Raw genomic sequence first — 24767 nt, forward strand, 5'->3', positions numbered from 1 at the left:
AAAAAGGAAAAAACCATCACAATTGCTATTACTAGTCTTTACCATGAGAGTATTTACACCAAAGGCGGTGACAAAAAAAGTTGTCTTTGGAAATGGCTCAAGTGGCACCATTTACAGTGAAGACGACAATGCTATTGAGAAGAGAACCAACTGCGCATTAACAGCCTCCTTTGGCGCATGTGCTGCTTGCTTAACCATCTCTCCTGGTGGAGCTGGGCTGGAGTGGTCACCCTGGGAGGTGGCAGGGGTGCTGCCCTCCCCAGGCGGTGGGCAGCAGAGGGGGGCACCAGGCCGTGGTCCCCGGGTGAAAGCCCACAGCCCTGCACAGGTCTGCGTCACTCACCCGGGAACGCTGCCTGGCTGCGTGGGCACTGATGCGCTCACGCCTGTGACAGGTCCCCGAACCTTCCAGCCGATATAAAATTACTAACGTAGCAAAGAGAAATGCTTACTATCAAGATACTAACCAAGCTGACAGAGGCTAATCAGTCTAGAGGTGGCAGCAATCACTGTAGATACTGGCACAAATATGAAATGGCGTTAAATCCATGAGTTCTGGACTTGCTGAATTCGGGGCTCAGGCACCTAACGCAGTATTTCGCCTGAAGCCTTTTTTACCCCAAATGTTGACTTCAGTACTCCTCATTTCTGGGATTTGGAAACGTTTCTTCATGTCAGGGTGAAATAACCTCACCTACTCACATACATTACAACTTTCTAAAAATATGCATCCAAAGAAGCTTGGCCAGCAGGTCGAGCGAAGTGATTCTGCCTCTCTGCTCCGCTCTGGTGAGACCTCACCTGCAGTCCTGCATCCAGCTCTGGAGCCCTCAGCACAGGAAAGACATGGACCTGTTGGAGCAGGTCCAGAGGAGGGCCACAAAAATGATCAGAGGGATGGAATACCTCTCCTGTGAGGACAGGCTGAGAGAGTTGGGGTTGTTCAGCCTGGACAAGAGAAGGCTCCAGGGAGACCTTCTTGCAGCCTTCCAGCACTTAAAGGGGGTCTATAAAAAAACCAAGGACAGACTTTTTATCAGGGCCTGTAGCAATAGGACAAGGGGTAATGGTTTTAAACTAAAACAGGGCAGATTTTGACTGGACAGAAGGAAGAAATTTTTCACAATGAGGGAGGTGAAGCACTGGCACTGGTTGCCCAGAGAGGTGGTAGATGCCCCATCCCTGGAAACATTCCAAGTCAGGTTGGACGGGGCTCTGAGCAACCTGATCTAGTTAAAGCTGTCCCTGCTCACTGCAGGGGGGTTGGACTAGATGGCCTTTAAAGGCCCCTTGCAACCCAAACTATTCTATGAAATAAATATTTGGAGAGTGTTTTCAGCTAGTGCATGGCTTGGGAATAATGGAAACTCGTGGGCCCAGGTGTAAACTCTCATTCCACCGCAAACTGCTGAAACAGCTGCTAATTCTGGCCTATTTGTAAGCATCATTATGTCAAACACACGATTTCAACAAAGAATCTCATATGCAGTATCACTTTTTCAGCTATAAAGCTTCCAATATATGTATATAAAGGAAATGAAAGTAAGAAGTTGGTTCAGCCAGGGTAAATAATTCTACATTTCAGGGTCAATTTTTCCTGAGCTATTGATATAAAACCTAGCTTGTATTTCTAGTCTCTGCAATACCTTAAAACTGCTTACTTCGTTTGTCGCTCAGTGTAAGCTTAAAATAAATCCCTGCTAATAATTTCAGTATTTTTTTTACTTTCTCACAAATCAACTCTTCTGATGTCTTTAAGAAAAAGTGAGCACGTGTCTTTCTGCAATCACTTTTTCTCTCTCTCGATGATATGCCAATAGCAAATGTTACCTACCATCTGAAAAAAAGAATTGGGGTATTTACACGAGCTGAAGGACAAATAGGTTATCCCAGGCTCCTTTTATCAATGGCAGTAGGTCGGTTGTAATCGGTTTCAGTTCACTCCTGCTGAAGACATAAAAATTCCTCCCTTATTTGCCTAGATTGACACTAAATTTTGCTGCCGCTCACGACACGTCGGTCAAGGACTAAGGTCAATACCTTTAGCGGCGGCATTTACGGACAACTTCACGTTTAAACTTTTATCTCTTAGTCATGGGTTTCTTCTTATTAACTGTAACCATATACCATTTTTTTACTAATAGGATTAGTATACCGGGTTCACTTGGCATCCGCGCATGTGCCACTCAGCTACGTAAGTCACACAGGTTTTGAAATAGTTTGCCATTTCAAGCAATCTTCGCAGCCCCCCTTTGCTGCATTCAACATAATGCCTGTTCATCTCGCTGCATTACCTCTCCCCCTAGGTGGGCTATTTTTGTTACTTCTATGTTACTAGTAGAGTTTTAAGTCCATGTTTTTCCAAAGCTTCTTGAAGCATTGTTTCTTTGTTTCCTTTGATCAAAGTACATTTTCTACTACTTCTTTTTTTCCCCCCAATGTTTTCTTGGGGTGCCAGAACAACTTGAAAATGCACAAAGGAAAAAATGCTGCTCACAGCAAATACTAAAGATGGGAGGATTTTTTTTTTTGTAAAGGCAACTTACAAAACTTACTACTATCAATCACAGAAACATATTAAATGTCAACCGTTTCCATAAAATTCTCCCTCTTGAAGCTGGTGGAAGGTATTTCTTTTTCACACATTTAGACAGTACACAAAGTACTTTACTTTTTAGGGTTTTTTTTGTCCTCTAATTATAATGTTTCCCCTTTCCTCTGCTGCTTCCCAGAGTGGTGAGCCTGCTGGAGTTTTCCCAGGAGCTTGAGTAACGGTTGGACAGTTTGTGTCTTAACCCTGCACCGCAGCTTTAGGTACCTCTGCACCGAACTGAATGAGCCACACAGTCTGAAGATCAGGGGCCCTTGTTTGCGTCCAAGGAGCATGCCCTTTGGCTCAGACCAAAGCTTTGCTATACTTCAAGCCCCAAAATGGGTACTTACCCTATTCCAAGTGAGCTTTTTCAATTAGCTGTTTGCCTGCTGTTAGCCAACACACTCCCTTACTAGTTATAAAACCACCATCGAACATTGAGCTTCACTATTTGCTTTCTCTGTAGCTGCTCTCTCACAGCTAATGTCACTATTCCTGTTAATCCACTGCTTTTGCATCCGTTTCCAACTAAAAATTAAAGAAGCATTTATCTGCTTTAATCTCATCCACCATCCGCTGCTCTTAAAAGGGTCCCTCTGAGTTCGCAGCACCCTTGGGAACGGGCAGCTCCACGAATGTGCACACGCCGCTGACTCATGCTAAGTGATAAATTCACTGCTGGTTTTTGTACTTTGTTCGAAATGCCAAACATCATCTCTGCCCAGCACGTATGCAGCCCCAGATTGTGGGAGCCTTTCTCTTTTTTTCTTTATCAAATCCTTCAAACACCATCCATCCCCTGTGCAAGCCAGGTGAAGCAGCAAGTCCCTGTCATGGCACAGGTAACGCCGAGTGCCCAGGTACTCAGAAGAGCTTTCTCCCAAATCTTAGCAATGGTGTGGTCTCTCCCTAAAATGAAAGATGGTGTTTTACCCATAAAACACTGACAAATTACCTTTTTGCTTCTCTTTTTTTTTGCATAACTTGCTTAACAGTGCATTGCTCCAGGGCTTAATTGTTATGTGGAACACAGCTGTTTGCAAATTACTATAATATACTTTAAAGAATAATTCCATCTATCCAAGTTAAATAGAAATACTTAAAATCACCAAGTGTTCAGATCTAGCTCTGGTCAGAAAGGAGGCTGTTTTCAGACTGATATTCCTGGCTTTGCTTTCTTGCAAATACTGAATTAGAAGCTATTAAAACCTTCTTCATTTGTTAGTTACAGCTCCAAAGGTCTGAAGCATAGCTTCTGAATCTTACTCTGTTCTTCTACTAATTGTTTCCTCAGTTAATTTGACTCCTGGTACCATACACTGCTCAGTTATCGCTCACCACTCTGGGAGGTCTGGCCCAGTTACACAGCCCTATATAAATGTGAACCTTTGTGAAACACAGTCAGAGATCCTCACTGTCTCACACCAGAGCCCTGCAAACCTGCAAAAGTCCGAGATCATCTGCGTTTAGGGAATTCTAGAAGTCCAAATATGTGTAAAGCTCTTAGCCGAAGGGAGGAGGTGAAAAGAAGAAGAGAGATGAAGGGAAAGATTAAAACAAAACAACAAAAAAAGGAGAAGAAAGAGACAGAGAACTGGAATCATGGGGAAGATGGACAAAGCAACAGAAGATAAGGGCAAAAAGGTAAAGATGAAGAGAGAGAAGAAAATGTGGGATAGACACCTTTAACTCCAACAGTCTACGAAGTTTTTACTTGATTAGCAGATCCTTGTAAGAAAGAATGGCACTACAGAAAAGCTAAACAAAAGTTAATTATCTGTCATTGTCATCTGGAGTTTTCAAAGTTTCTATTTATGAAAAGTACACAATGTTAAGTGCACAGTTTCAGATAATCATGTAATCAGTGGCTATTTCTAATTAATGTTATTTGAAAAAAAGTAGGAAAATACTGTAATCCCCCTATCTTCCTTCTCATACCTGAATCACTGATAATGCCCCCACTATTTAATCAACATCACGCTCATTCTACAAAACCTACAAAAATCATTATGAAAATGAGGTTATTTCTGACCATATGTGAAATACGTGGGGCACAGACTCATGTATCTTCCTGTAGCTCTCATCTTCTCAGCCTGAGTCCTGCTTTAGGCTGCAGACTGTGTTTTAAAACAGTTTCAGACAGATAGTTGATCACTTGGACATGGGACTAAACTAGCAGCATACACATAAGGAGTCAACTGCAGAGCTCCGTTTATTATTGCTACAAGAGCTCAAGAAGAGACGTAGGTGTGAACACACCTTTGATTCTCTGAGATGGCTGAAAGCCCTTCACATTGCACATTGCTTGCACACTCTGCATTTTGAAATACATGACAAAACGGACATACGCCTTCAAGTCAATCAGTAACACACAATTAAAAAATCTGCATGTCATTTCCAATAGTATCACTGAGTAGACCTCACAAGAGGGAATTTTCAGGTCACAAGCATTATTACCAACAGTGCGTCTAAACACGGGTACCTTTTAAAATATATTAATCCCTCCTTGAAAACAACATCTGCTTGAAATAGTTTACCTTAGCAACTTTCAGTCACTGGGTGAGGCTTCTTTTATACTATGGTACATCTGACACCTAAGCTGAGTCTAAACATGTTCACTGACAGCACACTGGCATGCTAGCTTGAGACCAAAACCTGCCTTGTGTACATCACTTTCCAAGAATAACCCACAACAAAACCAGAAGACAAAATACATGCACTCGACTCTGCTCTTAACAAGCACCACTATAGTGACCAGCCACCATCTCCACACATCTAACTAGATAAAGGCTATCAGAAACCATCACCTTTCTTAAAATCTCAGTTAAAAACAAAAAGAAAACCATTTTCCATGAACATAACAATATTACTTTTTTAACCTCAAGGAAAATAGCAACCACAAATATCTATAACATAAACACAGATACAGAAATAATTCATAATGGACTGTGTTTATAATTAACTTTTTAAAAAAGTAATGCTAAAATTTGAATTGCATGAAATATACTAATTCTGTACTTGTCAATAAATCTTCGTGTGATGCACCTATGTCTACAGCTCCTCATATTCTACCTATTTAATAAGCTGTTCTCTTTTCTTTATTGCAACAGTAAACATATTCCTCTTCTATTTCTTGTAGAACTGAAAATAAATGACAAAAAAGTGCTACCAGATTCTAACCTTGATTTGCTATCCATATATAAAGCTACACTCTCTCCTCCATTTTACAGGCAAACACACTACCTTTTTCAATTTTATCTTCTTATGTACCTACGCTCTTACATTGGTCCAAGTATTCATTTTTGTTACTGACGGCAGTATCTATTTTCATTTTGTTGTTGTCAATATTTTAATAAAATCTAAATATAAGAAAAGGAAACTAAAATTTCTATTTACTACCACATTTATATACTATTAGGGAAAAATATCTGGTTTTATTTTAATCTCTTCCATACCAAGATTCATAGCCTAACCACTGAATGTCACCATTAACATCTACATCTATTCTTTATTTCTTCCCAGCTAAGGTAAGTTCAATGGTCTTGTCAATGAAACTTCATTGAGAGCATTTTAAAGAGGAATCACAGAATATCTGGAGTTGGAAGGGAGACCCATAAGAATCATCGAGTCCAAATCCCAAGTTGTCATCTTTCATCTGATGGGTGGCTTTCCAACAGTTAACAGATACTATATACTATAACCTGCAACATAAATTATTGTTCAAACATATTTGCTGAAGAGGTTTTAAATCTTGAATAGAGTCTTTAAGCACTGAACTCAATATTTAAATATAAATTTACAGAATAAAATTGATTTTCAAGTACTACACCTAATACTGTGAAGAAGCCTTCACCTAACACCACCATGTGTTTCTCGGCATCTGTGTTAGCACATTTTTGTAATGACTGGGAAGCCACCCTCCTTTTTCTTGTGAGAGAGAGACTGAGTTTAACTTGAACTACGTGGACAGTTTGGGCTACTGTTTTTTGTATAAGCTACTGTTGTAGGGCTAATTAATACATTAATAGAAGAGAACTTCTGTCCTTCGGGACACATGTTGTAACACACAAAATCATTTCCTTCCACTTGTCTAGACTGGACTTGGATGTAATTTCCATAAGAGCATTTACGCATACCGTCTTCATCTGTCTGAATAATGGTCTCTTCGCTCTCCTTCCTCCCTTCTGGGTTGGTTAAGATCATTTTGAGGCTGACATTCGTGTAGGGAGGCAGGTGATCCACAACGTGCTGGGGTGCTTTGGGGTCCATGTCCAAGCAGTCTGCCTTGCTCTCATTGTGTCCACAGAAGTAGTGGTAGCATATAGTGACATTGAAAGTGTGGCAACGAGTGATGTTATAACCCAGAGATTCCCAATCCACAGCAATGTGTCTGGCCCGGATCTCAGCAATCTTCAATGTTTTCGGTGTTCTCATAGGTTCTAGAAAACAGAATATAATGAAGAAAAACATTGGTAACGTTCTTCAACCTTGTACTGAACTGTAAGTGGTAGATGATGCCTCCAGGAATGCGAAAGCAAAGGACACAACCAACAAACACAGAATTTTTACTGAAGAAGTATTATCCTTTGTACAAGTACCCTGAAGGGGAAAAAACCTGCCAGTCTCTGGCTTTTTACATCATTCTACTCTGGCATCTATTTGCAGGTTTCAGTCAGTGATTAAGACTTAGCAACAGTGAGAAAAAGAAAAAGAATTGTTAATTAACAGTGCAGTGATTCAAAGCAATTGAGAATACAGGCAGCAGATGCAAGAAGAGTGACCAAAAGGCCATCCAGCTGTCACTGCTGGCTTCTCTTCTTTTTTCCCTCTACCTTTTTTTATTACCTGTGTAAATTAGATAATACATCATAGTGGTAAAGAGTCAACATTCACTATGCTATGATTTATCATGTCACCAAGCAATGCTGTATAGTAATTATACTAATTACCTTACTAAGCTAGCAGTTACAAAAACGATACAGATATTAATGTTTATTATTTTAGTAATGAAGCTATTCATTCAAGCAAAACCCCTCAGAAATATTACCAAAAATGCTTTTGGATATTCCCATTGTATCCTGCTTCTTTCAGATCCCCAAAACTTTGCTTGGACATTGCTCTGAGCAGGTAATCTCTGACCTGCTACCTAAGCTCAGCTGCTCTCCACACATACATTTCCACCAGCAGAGAACGTGATGCTCCCCAAGCTGTCATCAATCTTTCATTATCTCTCTAGTGCATTCATTCTTCATGCAAGACTAACTTTTATCGTTGAACTTAATTAAAATGATTACACAATGAAAATCATGACCATGACTATATATACTAGATTTTCACTGGAAATATACCAAGGGGATCTTTACACCCCGCTAATACATCTTTCTTCACTGGAGAAAATAAAGCCTGCTGTGGGTACAGCTTCAGCCTCGTGTCCTTGCTGGTCTAAGGTCAAAACAGTCAAGATTATTCAAGGAAGTGAAATACAGGATTTCTCTTTCTGGGCATAACAGTTCTTTGTAACTTGCATTTACGAAATGACAGCCTCAACCAGGCTAACAACCAGCCAAAAGCACAGATGGTATACTGAAATAAGGAAATGTGAATCAGTGTAATCTATTCAGCATGCAGTTTGCCAGACAAACTGCAAACATTTAGTTTCAAACATCAAAACAACCAAATTCTAAATATAACATAAAGGTATTCCTAGTTAACATGATGAGTGTTAAGGATTAAAAATTGTGCCCGTTTGTTTCTGTGATCTACCCTTCCCTTTCTGGATTTTGAACAAGCATGTTCCCTTTGCCCTTAAATAGCAATTTATCATATATATGGCGAAAAATACAAATGAATAAGTAGACTTCCTGGGCAGTAGCTTTCTGAACATATTGTATATTGTGACAACAGAGATCTGAAACTGAAAGACAGTATTGAGAAGGTCCTTGAGAGATAAAAGACTTCAAGAGGAGGAGGGAAAAAAGGGGTTTTATAGAGTAAACAATGGCTGGTGCTTCAGCAAGTACAGACAGATGTGAGGCAGCCATTAAAACAAAGCAAAACAGACAAAGTAGCAACACAATAGATCTACTGAAGGAGCTGGTAAGAGTCTTCAGAGAATCAGTATTTCCTTGGCTACTGGAAGCACTTAGAAAAAACCCGAATGCACTCAGGTGTCAGAGGAAAAGAACTGCTAAACAAGAAAAAAAAAAAGTATCAGCCTTTTTCTCACATGAATGACAGTGAAAAATCTAGTTATAAATACTCTGATTTAGAGTTTGAGGCCTAAAAGAGTAAACATATCCTTCACCAAGGAAGTTTTGTATTATAGGCTGATTTTTCTTTCTAAAATGGAATGATTGTTCTCATTTTAATAATTTCCTCTTTATTCTACTAATCCAGGTTGTGCCTTCAACCACTCGCACCAGAGATGGAATTCAAACCTGAATTTAAAATTTATTGGAGCCTCTAAAATAAACACAACATAATACATGTTGTCTGGCCATGAAAGTTGAAGCTATTAGTGTCTGAAGCCGACTAATCAGTAGCAGAAAATGCACTCTATTTTCCTCTTGCTTCTTTCATCACAAGACCAGAACTGCATTCACACTATGTGGTAAGGCATTTTCAAAAGAAAAGGAAAAAAAAAAAAAAGCTTTGTTAATCTTAAAGAAGAATTATTTTACAATTCTATGCAAATTTTACAAATGTGTCACAGTATCAGAGGAGACACTCAAAAGCATCCTTTATTCACCTGTCAAAAAGGAAAGAATGAAAGACAGAGTGTGATCTCGCTTTCTCACAACTATTCCCTTCTTTGGCAGAAATTAAACAACTTCTGCAATATTGAGATGGTAATTAAAGTCTGCAGAGTCTCTCAACAGCTTTGGTAAACTCTGCCAACTGTCCCGCTGCTCCTAAAATGATGCTTTAAAAACACAATTTTACTCTTGCTTCTGGGCAACATTCATCTCAGGGATCTCTAGAGGTAAAGACCAATTGTTTTAAACTACCACACCACAAAGCCTCCATCTGTAACACCTCACTAGAAAGCAATCTTCGAATAATTATTTTTCTCAGATAAAACACTATTGAATTTTTGAGTAGACTTCCCAAAAATCTCAGCATCTTATTAAGAATAACTTTGCTCTTGATCGGGGCAAAAAGAAGTGTTCATCTGCCATTTTTCCCTTTCCTCATCACACTTTAGGGTTTGCATGTCACTGAAACATTTCCTTAATCCTACTGGGATTTCATTTCAGTTTATGCATTCTCTTCTGACCTCTGGATACTTTTTCAGTACTGTTAATCCCAGTAAATCAATTCACATCTTGTCTTCCCAGTTGTTGCTTTCCCACCTTTCCTCTTTCAGTAACGTCTGGAACTTTTATCCAAAATACAGGGACATTCAAACCCATGACTCCTCACTTCTTTGTTGAATTACTCATGTCAAATCGGCACCCTATGTCAAATAGGGAAGAAATACGGCACGCTCAAAATATCCTTAACCTAAAAGCTGGAGTTTCAATAATAAAGGCAAAAAGCACTTAATATTTTCCAAACATTAATCTACCAATTACCCCTGTGAGACAGGTAAGTGGTGTTAATCCTTTTCTGCGAGACACAAAAAGGTTAATATCTTGTTCAAAGCTACAACGTGACTTACTGCCAGGGCCATAACAAAACTGAATGGCACCCAGCTCCCTGGTCACCAGTGCTCTGGCCACCAGACAGCATCAACTAGCAGCAGCAATTCAGAGAGCTCATTTACACTCTCTTTGCCAATGCGTCCACTGAAATGCTAACTCCACTCATCAACTCTAGTTCTTTTTTTAAGAGTTTTTTTCAGATTTTCTTAGAACAAGTTTGAAAAAGCATAATAGTGCCCAGACACTAAGTGAGTATCTGAGCATAAGGACAAGTTATTTGAAAAACATAGTTTGGCTTACTTGTTTTGAAAGCTTTCTGGATTGAGAACTTTGAATTTGAGCGAAACAGCATATTTTTTCCATTGAATCTTGTATTTAAACTTAAAATTTTGGGGAGAAGGTATTAATAATTTATTTTTTCAAGCCTTTTTCTCCAGCAGAAAATGTATTTAACACTGGTGGCAGTTCCTTGTGGTGACAGCAGAAAGTTCTTAGGGCTTCTAACGTTGCAGGAACTGTATCAAGGTCTTAAACATGAACATCGAGTGGCAGAGTCGTGTCTTCCAACAGAAATATGGCAAAAAGGCATACGGACGATTCGGTGGTGGTGGCAGGGTTGACCTTTATATCCTCCTGAGTCCCTCTGCTGAGGGCAGGCTCCCTTCTGCCAGACCCTTCCTGCCCACGGGCTGCTGCCACGACCTCCACCCCATTCCCACCTCTGCTTGCCGCCAGCTTATCTGGTTATACCTTTGCTCTCAATGCCCAGCAATACCCAACTCTGTTCTCTTCCTCCTCATCACCCTCCCTTTACCTCTTGGCAAACGAATACCACCAAGCTGACTTAGATCCATCATCTGATCTTTTTACTCTCACTGAACCATTTAAAAGCAGAGGTACTGGGAGAATATCAAAAGAACAGAAAAAACAGAGTAATAAAAGAGATCTCTGCACTTATATAGATTACTAAGTTCTCATTCCTTCTCCAGAAACTGCATTAAGTAAAAGAATTACATGCACGTGGCACTCACTTGCAACAATTCATGGATCAAGAAGATTTAACCCAACTTTATGGATAAAATAAAGAACAGCTTTAGTAATTCTCCAATGGTTAATAATCCAGGGATAGATGGCAAAAGAGACTGAACCTGTTGACCCCATACCACCTCTCAACTGCAGGATGATTTAATAAGACGCTCCAGATAACAGATAAAATGAAATTCAATTTTCTTTAGTGCTTGATAAGCAACACATGATATGACAGGTCAATATTGGAGCCTCTTTGTAGAGATTATTTTTACTTACACAAAGATGGCAGTGAAAACAAAAGCCTTCACAGTTGCAGAAGCAGCAAGGTGAGAGCATACATTTCCTCAGAACCTATTTTTAATGATACAACTTATTACCCTGCTGTCAATCAGAGAAAAACAGATGTCCCAAAGTGGTGAGAAAAATCCCATAAAACAAAGCTAGTAAAGCATGACAAGTCCTTTGCTTTTGCTGCCTTTCCTCCGAAATCCTAAATGTTGATTGCAGGACACGGTTTCATTTCCATTTACCTGGCAGAAGAGAGGGAATTACATTTTCTGACCAGCAGACAGAACTCACATTTGTTTGCATGAAATGGAAAACAATCAGACCAATTTTGAAGCACAAATATTTCAGATAAAGACATTGCTTCTCCAACACCACCATATACCGTCTAGATAGTGTCTGTGTATACAATTCTTTAATTGGGGTTGGCTTTCGTATCTTTCCTCCCCCTTGAACTCTTTCTGGTTGGGCATTACCCTGAGGAGCTGACTTCAAATTTCTAATTTAACCACACTGACTGAAATTCATATCAAGTTTTAGAGTGACCCAGGTCACCTTCACTGGTGACACAGAAGGCAAAAACTAGCTGGACTTGGAAGCTGATACAATGCATAAATTTGCGTGAAGTTTGAGGGAACTGTGAAGAGATGTGGGGCTTATATTAAATAAAAACTCTGACATACAAAAGTAAATGTATTGCGATTGTTAAAAAAGAAGAGTACCTTTGGCTTAAGATAGCAACCCTGTAATTTAAAGCACCGTGTTTCTGACAGGGGCTCCTTTAATTATCTTGCCCTTACATTTTAAAACAAAAATGGCATAGAAAAAAAAAAGTCCTCATTTTTGTTCTAATTTTCTCAGTCTGACAGCCACTGGAATTCCCCAGACTTTTCTTTATGAGAACTGGAGCCTCTGTCCTGTGGCTTCTCCTGACCTTTCCAGGATAGGTCTCTGCTTGGCATGTGGGACATAAAAGAAGATTATTCTAAGATGTCACTCTGGCTCCTGCTGCTTCCTCAGTTCATGCAAGGTCCTACGAAAACAATATGTTCCCAAAATGGGGGGGGGGGGGGGGGAAGTTACAGTCCTGCTGCTGTAAAGAATTCTTCTAAAAAGACCCCTGATATGAGCATGGAAGAATGGTATGAGTGAAAGCCACTGGAGGAAATACAACCCAAACCAGAATAGCTGTCAAATGTGCAGTAAGAAAACAATAAACAAAGGTTCTTCACTTGTTCATTTCAGTTCCATTACTCTCAATTATTACTGCTGTTATTAGTGAGCGATGAATCATGTAGAAAGGTTTTATATAGATACTAAATTCCCTCACATCATAAACTTGGTTAAGACTGCTGTATACAAAATTATCGCTCATTGAAAAGGACTGGACTAGAGTTACACATTTCAGCAGGCAATCAAAGTCTGAGCAGGAATTACGGGCATCGACTATGATCACTTCTGCATTTCTGTGGGTGATGTGCTGCCTGTCAAAGGAGCATCCTTTACTGAAGTTATGAACGAAGCCCTATGTCCTAGAATATCCATGATGAAACCCCTGTGTTTCAAGGATTATTAATCTACAAATCCAAAATAATTTCATTCAGACTAACTCCCTAAGGAACATAAGCCACACCTCAAGTCCCTAAATTTCACCACAGGTCCTGTGTGGAGAACGTATACTGAGGAGAACCAGCTGAGGTCTGATGAGGGATGCCTAACTGACCTCTTTGCGAGGGGCTACCTACAACTGTGCAATCTGAAACTAGATACAGCTCTTGGCAGAATTTAATCTGTCTGAATATGGCTCTAGTGCTGGAGAAACTTAATAGCCTTAGAACTTTAAAAGCAAAGCATGTTTCTTTAGGAGCTTCTAGAGAAAAAGAGAACTTCCAACAAAGCTGACATAAGAATATATGCTATTTAACAACATGATGATAACACAGGAAGACCCAATTTGTTCAGACATCCCAAGAATGTCATGCATTTCAGTCTGATTTCCTTGAACCAGTCTGTCTTTATGACAGAATAATTCTTGTCAATTCTATTGAAGTTTCTAGCCTCTAACTCTGGTAGATTTTTGACCATTTCTAAGTAGAGTTAAAGGCCAGCTTACAGTTAAAGGCAAAAATCAATTAACAGCGCTGGCCTCAATCCTTTAACTACTTAATGGTAGTTCATGAACTACTTGGTTTCAGGCAGGGACTCCTTCCTACCTAATTATGTGTATACCAAGCCAAACCCACACAACATCGTATTACTAACTGGATCAATATAGACTTTTCATAAGTTATTGAAATAAGTTACTACTCCAGATATTTCAGTGTTGGAGTATCTGCAATGCCTCATACTCAGAACATACGAAACCCACGACACCTGCCATGTGTAAATACCGGTTGGGAAGTCTAACTGAGGTACTAATTTTTTTAAATTTTTTTTTTTTCAAATTGTTTTCCATGTCCGCGTTTTAGAGGCCTGACTAGGCAACCAAATTTGAAAACTGAGGCCTTCAATCTTTTTAAACTTAGAAGCATTAAGAAATAGTGAACACCAAAGAAAGAGAATTCAAATGAAGTAGAAAAGTCATAAAATTTGACATAATTTCAGTTCAGACAGAAAATGAAAAATTAACAGCTAATTAACCCACAATAAAGATCTAAAGCATCACTGGGCATCTCCTTTTTCAGAGGTGTAACAAATACGGGATACAAAACGAATACGGGTGCAAACACAAACAGAACCCACTTTGTTTACATTAGTGCGTCCACCTATTTGTCACGTGAAATATGAATCCAGAATAATAAATGAAACAATGACATCTATACTGTACTGGCACTACAGATTTATTTTGTTACAAACAAAGGTTATAATGCAATTGCATGAAAATCTATGAGCTTTTTCTCTTCACTTCATCTAGTGGCTGACTTATTAAGCCAGCTTACAAATTTCTTATTGACCACATACCTCAGGGAGCTGAAGAAAACATCTGAATTATTACATAAATAATCAGCTGTACTATAGTAGTTTCAGTAGCAATGAGGGGATATTCAATAGATTTTTAGGGTGTATCTTTCTTGATGCAAAATATAGCTGTCCCTGCTTCAGTGGTAAAGAGATGAAGTATAACTGCACTACTGACAATTATTTGCCCATTCTCTCTTGATAGTATGTTTATTCTATTGCCTCCATGCATGATTAACAGTTTGTGCATCCTTAGCATGTAATCGATAGCTGTGAAGTCTTGTATTAGCTTTAGAGATTAGACATCCCTTGATAATAAATTCCATTGATCTTCCCACTTTAGCTTAGCTGCAGAAATCCACTTTTTGTTCCTTTTATTTTCCTCTGAGTTTAAATTAAAAGGAGATATATAGTCTAGAAGGAGAGAGGAAACGCTGGCATGACCTCTTTAAGTTCATTCCTCCAGATGAACAAAACCTATCTGGTGGTGTAAAGCATGAATCAGCATGCCAAGAGGGATCAGACTGCAAGAGTAAACACAGGCAAAGCCTGACACTGCAAAATTCCTAGGAAATCTGTCCAGGACTGCAATAGTGAAGATTAATTGTGTAAAGTCAATTACAAAATTAATAGTGACGGGGGAAAAAATGAACCTTCAACTTACATATTAGTGGCATAGTTATATTAAATCAGAATGGAAGACTCATCATCTAAACCGGACACAATTATATTATAAAGAATATATTAAAAGAGAATATACAGTTCGAATTTACACACACAGGTATACCGTCTTTACCCACCTTAACAGTGAAACTAACCAGTCAACACTATGTAGAAAGCATTCACAAACATTTATTTGAATATAAATCACCAGTTTGCTTATATGATACATTTTTCATTTCTCTCCAGTGCACATTCATAAACATCTTTTTACGGTTTTGTTTACAGATAGTATATTTGGGAGCTTAGGATGTTATGAGTATTATGCAAAATATCTAAGTTGGAGTTGTGTAAACAAGCAAAACAAAGAGTTTTCTATGGATACCATTAAAGCTTCAGTTCCTTTCCCCTGTACATAAAAATTTTGTTCCTCCAAGTCAAGCAGCATAGGTATCACCATACGAAATGAAGTGACCGGATGTGGAACGCAGTCTATAATAAATAAATATTTATTTATTTACTACAGAAGACAGACTCAGACTGTGAATACAGCTAGTGCTACGTTTCCACTTCCGATGACTAAGAATTGAAAACTGCAAGCAGCAATCATGGTACTCACTTAAAAATTTTACATACATGCGTGCGTCTACACGCACATACACAGAGATACTTGCGCACGTGTGTGCATACACATGCATTTCCTCACATGCAGATATAAAACATCCATCAAAATACATCCTCTCTCTCTGCACACCTACCGAAACGCTCTTAATCCGATTTGCCCCCGTTCCGATTTCACCCTGTCCGGCTCCTGTAGCCCCTGGGGCCACGGCTGAAACCACCCACCCTCCAGCCCACCGGCTGCGACCAGCAAAGCCTGGAATTCCCATCTGGCTGGCAGGCCACAGACCTGCCCTTCCAACGCAGCGTCTGTGTGCTAAAACCGAGTGATAACTGTACGTTGCACTTCGCTCTGCCCCCGCCCCTTTCACAAAATCAATATATGCCAATATCTATACCATACTCTGTATCTCTCGTACAGTGATATACATGTCGTAGAACACATATGATAAGCCTTGGCGAAACAAAACTTCATGAAGTGGCTTAAACACAGAAATGATACTGTGTCATATAATGCATCTGTTGTCTGTCTCTTGTCCTGCCAATTAAACAATTCTGGGGTTTTTGTCTGTGGGGTTTTTTTTTTGTTTGTTTGTTTTTTTACACCAAATGTCCAAATTTGGGGCTTCTATTGGACAGAAAAATTTTCCTTGACCGCTTGGAAATGTATTTATTAAATTGGCTTCATTTTCTTCATTGGTTCACATAAAGTTAAGTACACAAGTTGAAAATACAGGAAAGCTTGTTTTCCTCATAAATGCAGGAAAAATTAACACAGGTGGGAAAAAAGAGTTCATTTGACATCAAAATCTTATAGAAAATCAGAAATAGTTTTCAAAGGTACTTAGATTTATAAAAAAGCTGTTAAGGTGGCAAACAGGCAAATTCTTTTTTAAGTTAGATACCTGATCACCATGGATTTTTACCACCTTTGAATTTCAATGAAACTTTGTTACTTAAATCACTCAGCCACCTGCAAAAACCTGACTAAACACAGCTCCAAAACTTCCCAATCTATTCTTCAATGACCAATGCCAAGTAACTATCAAAATGTAGTATCTGTCCCTATGCAAGGAATCCTTTTTCCTTATGCCTCCAGAACACCTTAAGCTGCTAGTTCTTTGCAAATATTTTATACAACAAAAAACTTCCTGTGCATTTTAAGCAACTCGACTTCTATTGAATTATCCCTTTAGGTAACTATGAGAAAAAAACCATGTATTCTTGAGTAAACGGGCAAAGCACTGTTTACAATTTGCTAATGGAAAAGACGTGAAATATTCATTATAAAATACAGTCCGACATTGTTAGTTTTCAGAGGAGTTGGGGTTTTTTGGTTTTGGTTGGTTTGGTTTTTTTCCCCTGAAAAGTTCTTTAAAATGTTTTCAGAAAGGATAAGAAGGCATATTTGCTTTTTATGTCGACTTGTGCTGCCTGGGCAGAATTCACGTTGTATCAATGCTCTTTCCTACCACCACTTGGCTGCAAATGTTCGCAAGGCCATTTTGGGAACTGGGACCTAACCCTGCAGACCTTTTGCTCCTGGAGCTGCCAGTACTCAAAAGGAGCAGAGCCCTGCAGAAGTGAGCTCCGGAGCATCTCTTCTCCACTGCGGAACAGGGTCCTTGTGACAAAGACTGCAAAAGCAAAAATGCCTCGCTTGCAAACGGAGGCACCGGCAAGCTGGGGAAGTGCTTTCTAAAACGGGCTGTGAAATTAAATAATATATTTCTATTTAACATTTAGCTGCGTAGAATACTATAAAGAAATTGCCCTGCTGCTTTACGTTCAGCCAGCTAGTGTTTCACAGAGCTATTGTTTCCTGTCCAAGCAGAAACTTAGTAAACATAAAATAACTCACCCTACAGTGAAACAGGGTAATTTATTTTAGAAATAATTTTCTCTTTGCAAACTTCCTCTGAACACTTCTGGTTTATTTCATGATCCCAAGACACAAAAATGCTCCTGAAAAATGATCCCAGAATATTTTAAGTCCACAGTAAAGCTGGATGAGTGGTAACAGAAAAAGCTGGCAAACCCAGCAGCTTACTGGAAGCAGCAAAAGAAAAATTTGGATGCTGTCAATAGTAACTTATTCTCCTTTTAAAATGAGGTGTTTTTTTCTAAATTGTGATTAACTAATGGGCAATTGATCTTGCCTTATACAGAACAGACGGTGCAAAACCAGCAAACCTAGTTTTCATTCATATGCAAATGTAAAGGATTAGTTCTTCACTTGCAGAAGTCACCACTCCTTACTATGTGTTTTCGTATTCAAGATACCCATCTAGAGATGTGTCTAGTTCAAGCTGCCAATCATATTCAATAATTTTGCCACGTTTTGACTTTCAAAAAGATGCTGTACTAGCACAGTTGTCTTGGCTTCACCATTACTGCAAAGCAACTGCTGACGTGCTACTCCGGCGAGCACTACTGCAACAGTCACCCAAGAGAGTGTCAATCATGCCTGCTGCGTAAGTGGAGCATTAAATTATTTTTTTTATGCCTATGTTGTACATGCTGAATCACTGTCATCATACAATCACAACAGAATACAAAAAGGAAAGGCAGCCAATTAATCAAATCAAGGCCACACAGGCGAAAGCAGTATTAATTTGGAAGTGCAGGCTAATTGCTGGACACCAGCATTATGTCACTTAAACCAGATTTATTGCTGAATGTAATAAATGCTTAAGAATAAAAAGAACAACAATATCTTCCTCCCAACTTATTACTGAAAGGCTTTAAAAGTCTCCTGAGTGTCTGTTAGGCAACTTTAGAGCTAGCTTCTCTTGTGTAATTTTTTTTTCAACACCTCATCTAACTGTTAACCTTTTGGTGACTGGCACAATGAGCACACATGCAATCTACTACCATCCCCTCTTGTTACCACAATCAACCCACTAGCTCATAACCTTTATCAACAACCATGATAATCTGAATGAATAAAAATCTTCTGTATAATGTCTAGAAACATAAAATTCATCAGAGTTGGTTTGAAGACTGTTACGACTGGTAATGTGTCCTGGTTTCAACTGGGATAGAGTTAGTTTTCTTCCCGATAGCTGGTATAAAGCTGTGTCTTGGATTGGGGACGAAAATAATGTTGATAACGTGCTGATATTTTTGAGTTGTTGCTGAGGAGTCAAGGACAGTCCAGCTTCTCGCACTGGCCTGCAGCGAGCAGGCTGGGGGTGCACGGGGAGCTGGGAGGGGACACAGCCGGGACAGCTGACCCAGGCTGGCCACAGAGATATTCCATACCATATAACGTCATGATCAGTATATAAAGCTGGGGTGAAGAAGGAGGAAGGGGTGAGGGAAACGTTGGGAGTGATGGCGTCCGTCTTCCCAAGTAACCATTACGCGTGATGCAGCCCTGCTTCCCTGAGGATGGCGGAACACCTGCCTGCCCATGGGGAGTGGTGAATGAATCCCTTGTTCTGCTTTGCTTGTGTGCGGCTTTTGCTTTACCTGTTAAACTGTCTTTATCTCAAACCATGAGTTTCCTCACTTTTACTCTTCCAATTCTCTCCCCCGTCCCACCGTGGGGGAGTGAGCGAGCGGCTGCGTGGGGCTGAGTTGCCGGCTGGGATTAAACCACGACGTAATGAAATTATTTTTTTATTTACATTCCATATATACCTGATTCTTGACAGCTTCTGTATTCCCTTTTGTGGTCATTCATACTCATACCCATTCATACCAAGTAGTGATGCCAGTCTTAATCTCCCACTGTCCATGTTCTCTGTAACAATCCTATCCCTTTCTCCTTAATTTGAACTTTAATGTTATGGCAGCTCTTGCCTTCCTAAGTTCACCTGCTACTTTAACATGTAAGCAAAATCATAATGTTATTATTAATTTGAGGTGTAACAACGACAGGAAAAAAAAACAAGCACATGCTTGCCTTGCCCAGCAGCCCTTCCCTTGTTGCTTTTAACTTGCATACCTGGAAGACAGATTGAATCACGGCATCATAGAACAATTCAGCTTGGAAGGGACCTCTGCCCGTCACGTAACCCAACCTCCTGCTCAAAGCAATTATATCAGGTTGCTCAGGAACTCATCCAGGCTATTTCTGAGTATCTCCAAGGAGAGAGATTCTACATCCTCTCAGGACAGCAGGCATGGAAGATACATAGGAAATATAAATGCAACTTCAAGGCTTGAGCTGATTTCTAATTCTTTGTGTTTGGAACAAGACAGAGAAGCAGAGAATTCTGCAATTGCCTAAAAATCCTCAGAAATTGTTGAATCTTGGATTCACAGCATCTGGCACTGACCTCTGTTAGATAGCAAGACTGCAAGCACTTCACTTAAATTTCACCTTGCTTCATGTATAACTTTGCAGTTTGCAGAATATCAGAAGCATTGCTTCCTACAAAAATATTATTTTTAACTTCAGTATTTAAGTTAAATGTGGAAAAAAAAATGTTGAACAGAAAAATTCAGCTCTCCTCTTTGCAAACCACATGATGCTAGAGAACAGAATCGACTGATCTACTGTTCTCTACTCTGTGTATTTTCCACCATTATTTAGAGATGTTTAGCAAGAGGCATCTTGCTAAAAGTGGATTGGGGCTGTCCTGTTTAAGAACTTTTAGGTTGCTATAGATATCTACTAAAAATTTGTTGCTGGGTGTTTTGTTTTGAGGGATTGGCTTGGCTTTTACTTCTACTGGACTTTATAATAGAAGCCAAAACCAGAACCCAACCATCACAAGCGTGCAGTGATGCATCCAAGTACATTGCCTTTGCTTCTTAATGAAATTAGAGAGAGATGGGGAAGGCCAACAGTTTAAATCTGAACGCACTGGGCACAGAAGTCAATGTTTTGGCATCTAGACAAAAATCATAGAAGATAATAGAATCATGCAATAGTTTGGGTTTTAACCTTTAAAGGTCATCTAGTCCAACACCCCTGCAATGAGGGGGGCCATCTTCAACTAGACCAGGTTGCTCAGAGTCCTGTCCAACCTGAATGTTTCCAGGGATGGAGCATCCACTACCTCTCTCGGCAACCCGTGTCAGCGTTTCACCACTCTCATTGTGAAAAATGTCCTCCTTAGATCTAGTTCAAATCTGCCCTCTTTCAGTTTAAAACCATTACCCTTTGTCCTATTGCAACAGGCCCTGATAAAAAGTCTGCCCCCAATTTTCTTATAGGCCCCCTTGAAGTACTGGAAGGCTGCAAGAAGGTCTTCCCGAAGCCTTCTCTTCTCCAGGCTGAACCACCCCAACTCTCTCAGCCTGTCCTCACAGGAGACGTGTTCCATCCCTCTGACCATTTTTGTGGCCCTCCTCTGGACCCGCTCCAACAGGTCCAGGTCTTTCCTCTGCTGAGGGCTCCAGAGCTGGACACACTACTCCAGGTGGGGTCTCAGCAGAGTGGAGTAGAGAGGCAGAATCACCTCCCTTGACCTGCTGGCCACGTTTCTTTGGATGCAGCCCAGGATATGGTTGGGTTTTCTGGGCTACAAGCGCACATTGCTGGCTCATGTCCAGCTTTTCATCCACCATTACCCCCAAGTCCTTCTCTGCAGGGCTGCTCTCAATCCCTTCATCGCTCAGCCTCTACTGATACCAGGAGTTGCCCCAACCCAAGTGCCCTGCACTTGGCCTTGTTGAACCTCATGAGGTAAACATGGACCCAGTTCTCTAGCCTGTCCAGGTCCCCTGGATGGCATCCCATCCCTTATGCGTATCAGCTGCACCACTCAGCTTCGTGTCATCTGCAAACTTGCTGAGGGTGCACTCCATCCCACTGTCTACGTCACTGATGAAGATATCAAACAGTACTGGTTCCAACACAGACCCCTGAGGGACATCACTCCTCACCAATCTCTATCTGGACATTGAGCTGTTGATCACTGCCCTCTGGACCATCCAATTGATTCCTCATCCACTGAACAGTCCACCCATCAAATCTATATCTCTCCTATTTAGAGAGAAGGATGTTGTGGGGGACCGTGTCAAAGGCCTTCCAGAAGTCCAGATAGACGACACCCATAGCTCTTCCCTTGTCCACTGATGTGCTCACTCCATCATAGAAGGCCAGTAGGTTGGTCAGGCAGGACTTGCTTTTGGTGAAGTGATGCTGGCTGTCTTGAGTCACTTCCCTGTCCTCCATGTGCCTTAGCAGAGCTTCTAGGAGGATCTGTTCCATGATCTTCCCAGGCATAGAGGTGAGGCTGACAGGTCGGTAGTTCCCAGAGTCCTCCTCGCTAACGTTTTTAAAAATGGGTGCAATGCTTCTCTTTTTCCAGTCTCCAGGGGACTTCACCTGACTGCCAGGATTTTTCAAGTATCATGCATATCAGAGTCTTGGAAGAAACTGACTGATATCCTTATGCTTTTCTCATCTGTACTGCCATTGTAATCATCAGTATGATTAATGAAATTTATGCTTTCAGTTTCTATTCTAACTGCTATAGCACCATGGTAGTGCAGTGCTCTTTTCAGCGTTACAACAAAATGAGTGAACTGTATTAACTGGTTTTGAGCGAAGGCTTTATATAGCGATTGAAGAAGCTGATAGAATATATGTTTTTCACAGCTAAGCATTTAAATCAAGCAGTTAATGAGAGGGTGAGCTGGTTTATTTAATAATGACGTCTATCATCAGATATTTCTGTTAGGGATGCAAGACTGGCTTATCTAAGAGACACATAGTCTGCAGAAAAAGAAGCATATTCTCTGAAAAGAAGGAGCACAGGTTGTATTTCAAGCATAACTACTGAATGGTTTCAGAGAAAAAGTTACCACAGCTATAGAAATTTCTAAGCAAAGAATGTAAACCATCCTCTGCTTGCAGTTTGGCTCCTGAGGAATGTGTCCCTCAAGAAACACGTCCAATAGGCATTCGTCCCAAAGGGACAACAGACTGCTTTTCTTCTTTTGGACACAAATGCTACTGCCTAATTAAAGCAGTGTACAAAATGAAGTTTCCTTCATTTGCTGAAGAGTTTCGTGGTTTTTTTTTAAGCTACTCTCCATTTAAATTCAGCTATTTTTTTCTAGACACAAAAGTCCTCAAGGAAATTTGAAATGTCTGGCTGGTTTCTTTGTTGTTGCTGGCTCTGAGCTCTCATTCTTGCCTAGCTATCTTGATCAGGCCATGACTGAGTAGCGTGCTAGGAAAACTGCTATCTATCTTAGAAAGGATCCAAAATACTCCAAGTTGCTTTTAATTATTTTTATCATGATTAATAGATCCTACAACAATTCAAATTTACCTAAATATAAAATATCAGAAGAGGAAGCTATCCATAGGCTTGTAAGAAATTAATTTAAATTAAATAGCCCACAAAAGTCGTTTGAAAGTGTTTTATGCATCCTGCTGTTTCTCAACACAGTGGTTGAGAAGCCCAATTATAGCAATCAGCATTTGAGAAGGACATGTAATAAAGCCAAAAGATACCAGATTATATTGACAACAAAATGATACTAACTCCTTGCAAAGGTAAGTGAAGTTGTAAAATTTGTGTTACCCTCTTCTCCATCTGAATACGAAAATCCAACAACTTCAATTTCCTTAACATTCCTTGAAAAAAAGACAAGAGGATGAGAAATCATTTTAATGCCACTGTTATGAAGTAAAAACAAATGACGGAGCTGCAGCTACGATTACAATTATGACTATGCTTTGGTACCGCTCAGCTGATAATATCCTAGCATTATGTGGCTTGTGCTACTTCTTGAGTTTAATTTCCTTCAGATAATGTATTTGGATTCCATAATACGCCTCTGGTGAAACCAGTAACTGAATCCAGGGGCAATACCTCAAGGAGTTATAATTTATGGCAATTGTCTGTTCCCACCACTTTTCTCAGTAATTTGTTCCAATGATTAATAGCTTCACTGTTAAAGATAAATAAGTGTGCCTTACTTCTAATTTGAATGAGCCTGACCTCAGCATGCAGCCATTTTGGGTTCTTACATTTTTCACCCTCTAGAGGAAAGAGGCCTTTTGTACCCCATATTATTTTTTCCCTACATACATACTGTATCTTCACCTCTCACCTTCTCTCCGATAGACTTAAGTGATTGAGATTTTTAAGTCACCTACTGTAAGACTACATCCTAAGCCATGACGCTTTTTGCAGTACTTTCCTCCATTCCTCCCAAATCTTCATCTGTGTGTTGAAAGCACAGACACCAGATATGCACGCAGTATATCAATATTGGTCATACCCACAAAATCCCATCTTTCCTCCTAGCTGTGACCCTCTTTTTTCTCATAGCACTACAACAAAAACTATTGCTGACTGCTCACCTACATCCCCCAAAATTCTTTTTGGGTTTCTGTACTACTTCTTCCAAATACATGCATTTATTTACATTTGTGTGTAGACAGTAAGCCATATTATCTATACTATCTCTACTTTAAAATATCAGAGGAGGGGGAAAAGCAAAACTTAAATCCAAAATTTATATCTCAAAGCAAGTACAAAATTCTAACAAGCATAATGCCATAAACTTACATAGTGAGCTATCTCACCTTTGCAGATTCTCACTTCACAGCTCAAAATTTTGCAAACAAAAGATGCAAAAGATTAAAGGTAAACACAACAGGCTAAAGTGAAAGGCGGTAAACCTTAACTGCAAACACCTTTACTAATTGACTTTACTCATCACCCCAAATGAAGACAATGTACACACACAGTTGCCTGAATTAAAATATGACTATTATGTCATATTATCAACACAGAGAAAAATAAAACAAAGTCAAAAAAACGCAGCAGGAGAGGGGGTTATGCTGTCTCCCTATTTAAACAACACAAAAAAAGAAGTCATGCTTGACTGCAAAAACCAATCATACAATTTTTTCTTAAAGACTATCATCTCACTGAAAGTCACTAAAGTTTCCCCAAGGACAACTTGAATTAGAGTCAGAGGCCAAACGTAAAGACACCCCTCTGAAACCTAATCCTCTTGCCCATTTAAAATGCTCCTGCAGCTTCTGGTCAGGAAAA

The 24767-nt window shown here is 39.8% G+C and overlaps 1 protein-coding gene across 2 annotated transcripts in view; it reads right to left on the bottom strand.

Moving 5' to 3' along the window:
* The window catches only part of PTPRK (protein tyrosine phosphatase receptor type K), a gene marked incomplete at its 3' end in the record, with an annotated part of 414479 nt that overhangs the window by 90011 nt on the left and 299701 nt on the right, over positions 1-24767 (bottom strand). For both annotated transcript variants that reach the window (XM_081997619.1, XM_081997618.1), the window contains exon 8: positions 6730-7032. In XM_081997619.1, the coding sequence (XP_081853745.1) occupies positions 6730-7032 (303 nt within the window). The remainder of the gene's footprint in view (positions 1-6729; positions 7033-24767) is intronic.

Source organism: Phaethon aethereus (genome assembly GCF_964289735.1).
Source record: "Phaethon aethereus genome assembly, chromosome: 3".
NCBI classification, from domain to species: Eukaryota; Metazoa; Chordata; class Aves; order Phaethontiformes; family Phaethontidae; genus Phaethon; species Phaethon aethereus.